Source organism: Eufriesea mexicana, unplaced genomic scaffold (genome assembly GCF_001483705.2).
Source record: "Eufriesea mexicana isolate 0111107269 unplaced genomic scaffold, ASM148370v2 scaffold385, whole genome shotgun sequence".
Lineage (NCBI taxonomy): Eukaryota > Metazoa > Arthropoda > Insecta > Hymenoptera > Apidae > Eufriesea > Eufriesea mexicana.
Window position 1 is genome coordinate 472,611 of NW_016908568.1, and position 6,087 is coordinate 478,697.

At 46.3% G+C, this 6,087-nt stretch overlaps 1 protein-coding gene across 1 annotated transcript in view; it reads right to left on the reverse strand.

Annotated features, from left to right (window-relative positions):
• Positions 1 to 38: 38 nt before the first annotated feature.
• Positions 39 to 6,087, reverse strand: part of LOC108545266 (microtubule-associated protein futsch) — a 31,419-nt gene continuing 25,370 nt past the window's right edge. The window contains 3 exon segments of the mRNA XM_017896795.1: positions 39 to 213; positions 402 to 455; positions 458 to 6,085. Of these exon segments, the coding sequence (XP_017752284.1) occupies positions 44 to 213; positions 402 to 455; positions 458 to 6,085 (5,852 nt within the window). The 3' untranslated portion in view covers positions 39 to 43.

Sequence of the window (6,087 nt, forward strand, 5' to 3'; positions counted from 1 at the left end):
CCGCTCAAAACTCAACTATTACGGCTGAGCAGGCTGCCAATCCCTAGAATTCAAGTCTATAGGCACTGCAACTAGTCTCGTGGTCCTGAAGATTAATCGTACATCGGGATGCCGAAGGTGAAAGATCAATGTGATTCGCAGCGAGAGCTTCTTCGTTGTCGGCTACCCAATATCCCAATGTGTCGGTGTCGTAAGTTGGTATCATAGTTACCTCTAAACAACAAGAAACATTATATAAATTGTTATTACTAGAGATTACGCGTGATAACTGAACCGGATAAAAGTACGATGTATCGTTGGACGGATATATTGAACGATGAGAAAAATGGCAGCATCTCTATGATACAGAAATATACGCGCAGATAGGAAGAAAGGGTAGAAGGAGGATAAACGAGACTTACCGAGATCTTTGTCTTCCCATGTTTTCTTGGCTTCCAATATAGCGTCGTAGACAGACTGGGCTCGGTACCGCTGAACACGTAATATCTCGCGCGAACTCTTTTGAAAAATTCCAACGACGTATAATACGAGTTTCCATGGTGAGGTACATAGGTCAAGTCCACGTACACCGATTGTACTTTATTCTTCGAGTCCTTTATCCTCTTTTCATTTTTACCCGGACTCTCCGAGCGTTTTTTATTTTTCAGGTTTTCGGATAAAACCCTCCTCGCTTGCATCTTTTCCTTCTTCGGTGTGCCAGGTGCACCCTTGTTGGAAACTTCATTGGTTATAGGAGCAGGCGAAGGTAATCCGAGCACCCAGTCTTCGATGGGATCCAAGTTGAGTCTGGTATCGTTATCGGAACCCATTACGCTCGTTTCCTCCACGTTCGAATTGCCTAGTTGCGTGGCGGTATTTTTCAGGTTAAACTTTTTCGGCGGTACAGGGGACGGAAGACCCAACGGAGTTCCCCAACCATCTAGCGGATCTTTCTTAGTATCGGTTCTGGGATCTCTCTCGGTACGCTGCTCTCGGTCTTCCGGCCTGTCGCTCGTCTCGGACGTTTCTCCGCGAACGCTACCGTTCGTGTACCTCGATGAGATAGTTTTCCCCTGTCCGTCCATTTCTTTTGTTTCCTTTCGTTCCATCGTCAGTGCTTTCTCAAAGTCAAGATCAGCCTCGTCGATGTACTTCTTTGCGTCGGGTTTCTCCTTGTAATCGCCAGCGTACTCCTTCTCCACGGTGAATCGTTTACACGAATAATCGCTTTGCTCTCGCTGCAACGGCGAAATCGAAGTATCAACGATTTTGCTTGCACCGTCGCGTCCAACTTCCCGTTGGATAGCCATCGCCTTTGCGGCATCCGATTCTTTTTCTTGCGGCGCCGCACGTCGAAGGGAACTAGCATCGAACACAGCTTCTCCTCCCATATCTTTGCTCGGTAGATATTCGTCCACTTTCACGTCCACTTTCTCCGCTAAAATCACCGTTTCGCCCTTTTCGTTGGTCGTTTCCGTCACTTCACGGGTCGTCGTTATAATTTCACCGTCGTCGGATACCGTTTTAGTGGTGGTGATGATCGTTCTGATAACCTCGCCCGATCGGAATCCTTCCGGCGTTCCCGTCAATGATCGGCCTTCGGATCTTCTATCGGGTGTACATCGGCCGGAAAGGTGCGACTGAATAGCCATGTCGGAAGCGATATCACGTACCTGAGGTGAGACTGGCCGTTTATCCAGTTGCGTATATTTCATTTCTCCTAGTCGTTCGGCTATCTTCTTCCCTCCTCTTTCTTCCTCTGCTTCTTTCCCATCTTTATCCTTCCGTTCCGCAGAATCTTCCGGTATCGCGCTTCTAATCCTATCCTCGTCCATCGGTTCGATCGGTTCGATCGGTTCGATCGTTTCGATCGTTTTGGCTGTTGGTACTGCTACCTCCTTTACAATTGCCACGCTAGTCTCCTTCGCGTCTGTTTTTCCAGGCGTTGTTGCGCCATCTTTTTCGATAATCGTTTTCGTCGTCACTGTTTTCTTCGCCTCTATATCACCCGTTAGCGCCTCTATCGCCGATGATGATGATTTCTCACCGACTGTTAATTTCTCAACGTCGGATAATTCACCTCCCGTGATCACGATCTTTCTCGTTTCCGTCCTCACCTTCGTTTCGATCTTCGTCTCGATCGGGAAATCGGCCACCACTTCTTTGCTCGCCATTTCTCTTATCCTTTCCAAATCCTCACCCTCGTCCATTTGCTCGCCTTCCGGAACAATGATTTCGCGTTTGATCACTTTGGTCGTGATCACTACCGGTTCGTCCTGTTCGATAATTTCCCGTTTTATAACCTTTCGAATTATTTCCGGCTCGTCGTCGTCTTCTTCCACAATCTCGCGCTTTATAACCTTCCGAATTATTTCCGGCTCCTCCTCTTCCATAATCTCGCGCTTTATAACCTTCCGAATCGTTTCAGGTTCGTCCAGATGGGAAACTTCCCGTTTCACGATTTTCTTAACCACGATAACTTTACCGTCTGCCGAGATTTCTCTTTCATCGTCGGTTGACACTTGTTCCGTTGCTGCTACTCTCTCTACAGTCTCGGTGATCCGTCTGTCCGACGTAACGTCCACTTGGTCATATTCCGTGTCCGGCGTTGCACGTTTACTCGCATCTACAGATTTTTCTACCGATTTTTCTACCGATTCACCGATTTTACTTTCTTTCAACACGGTAACTATTCGCGTTGACTTTGCCTCGGTCGATCTCGTGCTTTCGATAACGGACGTATCCGTTTGCGGGCTGGTCGGATAAACGGTAGTTGGCGCCGTAGCTGGCGCAGTGGTAACTGCGATAGTGGTAACGGCGGCAGTGGTAGCGGCGGCAATGGCGATTTCTTTGTCCAGTGAATCTCGATAATCGAGCAATTTACCTGCAACCGATTTATCTTCTACCTTTTCCACGGTAGAAGCTGTTGGCTCGGAAACCGAGTCAGGTGTTCCGTCCCGAGTAATATCTGGCGTTGATTTTCCTGACAACGTGGTAATATGAGTCGTACGTATTTCCGTCACTCCACCGACGAACGCTTTGTGAAATTGGCTCTCGTAACTCACCGGATAGTCGGAAATCGAGGACGTTTCCATAATTTGTCCTTCTCGCACGCCCGACGGCTGGTATTCGGCCGTCGTCTTGTAATCGTACCTTCCTCTCCTTTCCCCATCCGTAGAATCATATCGAAGCTCCATAGGTTTTTCATATCGATATCCATCTTTCTCGTAACTATCTTCTGGCTCGTCCTCTTGACAAAGTTCTACGTCGATCACGAAATCTCGAACGAGTTTCTTTTTCAAAATTATTTCTTCGATAATCTCGAAAATAATGTACCGAGGTAAACACGTTCTAACGATAATTTCTTCCAAGACTTTCTCATTGATCCTTTTCCCTTGTTTGATATAATCCTCCTCTAAAAGTTTTTCCATCTCGGTCCTCTTCTCTTCCGAAATCGAAACTTCTTCGTCGATGTGCGGTTCGGAGCGTACAGGACTATCCTGAGTAGATTTGTCGGAAGCGATCAGATCGGAGCTTAAACTAGAGCTCATTGAACCATCGCTCCTATCCTTTGTATCTTTATGACGCTGTTGTTTCGCGTCTTCTTCCGACTTTTCCTTTTGCCGCTCGGTCATCTCTAACACCGAATCTCTTTTTATCCTCTTTGTCGTGAGAATCGTTTCGACGATGTTCATTATTACGAATTCCGTGACCGAGTAAATCCTAATTATCTCTTCTATTACGAGTCTTGTGATTTTCTTTCCCTTGTTTACGTATTCTTCTAAGATATACTTTTCGATAATCGCCATCTTCTCCGCCGTTATCTCCATTCCATCACTCTGATGGAGTGGAGCACTCTGCTGCCCGTCCGTTACCACTCCATCCCCTACCTTCTTCTCGAGCAACAACCTCTCCTCCACGGTAGACGTCTTTACTTTTTCTTCAACCACGTCGCTAATAACATCCACCAATTCTGATTTATCCGTTAATCCCTTCGAGTCTATCGGCATGTCAGTTTGAGCCAACGATTCGACAACCTCGACATAGGTACCAGGTGACTTTGACTGTTGGACGCCGCTCGGTATTTTTGACATATCCGGCGCATCTTTTGACAAAGTTGCTTTTGCCGCGTCTTTTCCTTCCATATCTGCCATAGTAGCCATTTCCTCAGCGATACTGGCCGATTTCGATTTATCGGATTCCGCTTTTGCTGACTTTGACATTTTCGATGCATCTTTTGGTTCATCTGGAGAACTCGATACGCTGGATGTTCTAGACATCCTATCGACATCTTTTACACCGACATCTCTCGTCGTATCCACCGCCTCGCTAGGAATGCTCGGCGACCTTGACTTTTCAGGTGCGCTCTTCGATTCCACTGAAGCAATGGACATGCTCGGGGATCTAGATATATCGGCATCCTTTCCTTCGGTATCTTTCGCGTCGCTCGCGTCGCCAGAAATGCTCGGTGATTTTGACTTGTCGGAATCGACTTTCGTTTCTGTCGGTACACTCGTTACGCTTGGAGATCGAGATTTCTCAGCATCTTTCGCATCGACATCCTTCATGTCTGCGACCTCGCTTGCCACGCTAGATGACTTTGACTTATCAGTTTCACCCCTCGGTTCAACACTTGCGATGCTGGGTGATCTAGATTTCTCCATACCTTTTTCTTCGATATCCTTCGTGTCTGCAACATCTCCAGCAATACTTGGTGACTTTGACTTATCGGACTCAGTTTTCGTTTCTTCTGGTACACTCGCTACACTAGGAGCTCTAGATCCTTCCACATCTTTCGTCTCAATATCCTTCATATCTACAACTTCCCTAGAAATGCTAGGCGATTTAGATTTGCCGGTTTCCACTTGCCGCTCCTCAATATCCTTTATGTCGGGTATTTCGCAAACAATGCTCGGTGAAATTGCCTTCTCGGATTCCACTTTCGATACTATCGGTATACTCGTCGCGCTGGGAGACCGAGACTTCTCGATAGCTTTTATCTCAACTTCTTTTTCATCCAAAATGTCTCCAGCAATGCTGGGTGATTTTGATTTATCGCTCTCAACTTTTCGTTCCACCGATACACTCGTCACACTTGGTGATCGCGATTTCTCCATGCCTTTTGTCTCAATTTCCTTTACATCTGCAACGTCACCAGCAATGCTGGGTGATTTCGACTTGTCGGTTTCAGCTTTTGGTTCGATTGATACACTCGTTACACTTTCAGACCGAGACTTCGCGACATCCTTTACATCGGCAACGTCACCAGCAATGCTGGGTGATTTTGATTTGTCAGATTCAGCTTTCATATCCATTGTAACACTGGTTACACTGGGAGAACGAGATTTCTCCATATCTTTCACTTCAACATCTTTTACGTGTGCAATGTCTTCAGCAATGCTGGGTGATTTCGATTTGTCGGTCACCATTTTCTGTTCCGCGGATAGACTTGTTACACTGGGAGAACGAGACTTGTCGATATCTTTTGTCTCAAGGTCTTTTACGTCTACAATGTCTTCAGCAATGCTGGGCGATTTCGATTTCACGGTCTCAACTTTTGATTCGATAGTTACACTCGTCACACTGGGAGAACGAGATCTCTCGATATCTTTTGCCTCATCATCCTTTACGTGTACCATGTCCTCAGCAATGCTGGGTGACTTCGATTTGACGGTCACCACTTTTTCTTCCATTGTAACACTCGTAACACTGGGCGAACGAGATTTCTCGATATCTTTTCTCTCAACTTCTTTTACATCTGCAACATCACCAGCGATGCTGGGTGATTTCGATTTATCACTCTCAACTTTTGGTTCCATTGATACACTTGTCACACTGGGAGACCGAGACTTGTCGATATCTTTTGCCTCAACATCTTTCACGTCTGGCATGTCCCCTGCAATGCTAGGTGACTTCAATTTATCGGGTTCGACCTTTGTTTCCATCGATATACTCGTTATGCTGGGAGTACGAGACTTCTCGATATCTTTTACCCCACCATCTTTTACGTGTGCCATGTCTTCAGCAATGCTAGGTGATTTCAATTTGTCGGTTACAACTTTTTCTTCGATTGATACACTCGTCACGCTTGGAGAACGAGATTTCCCT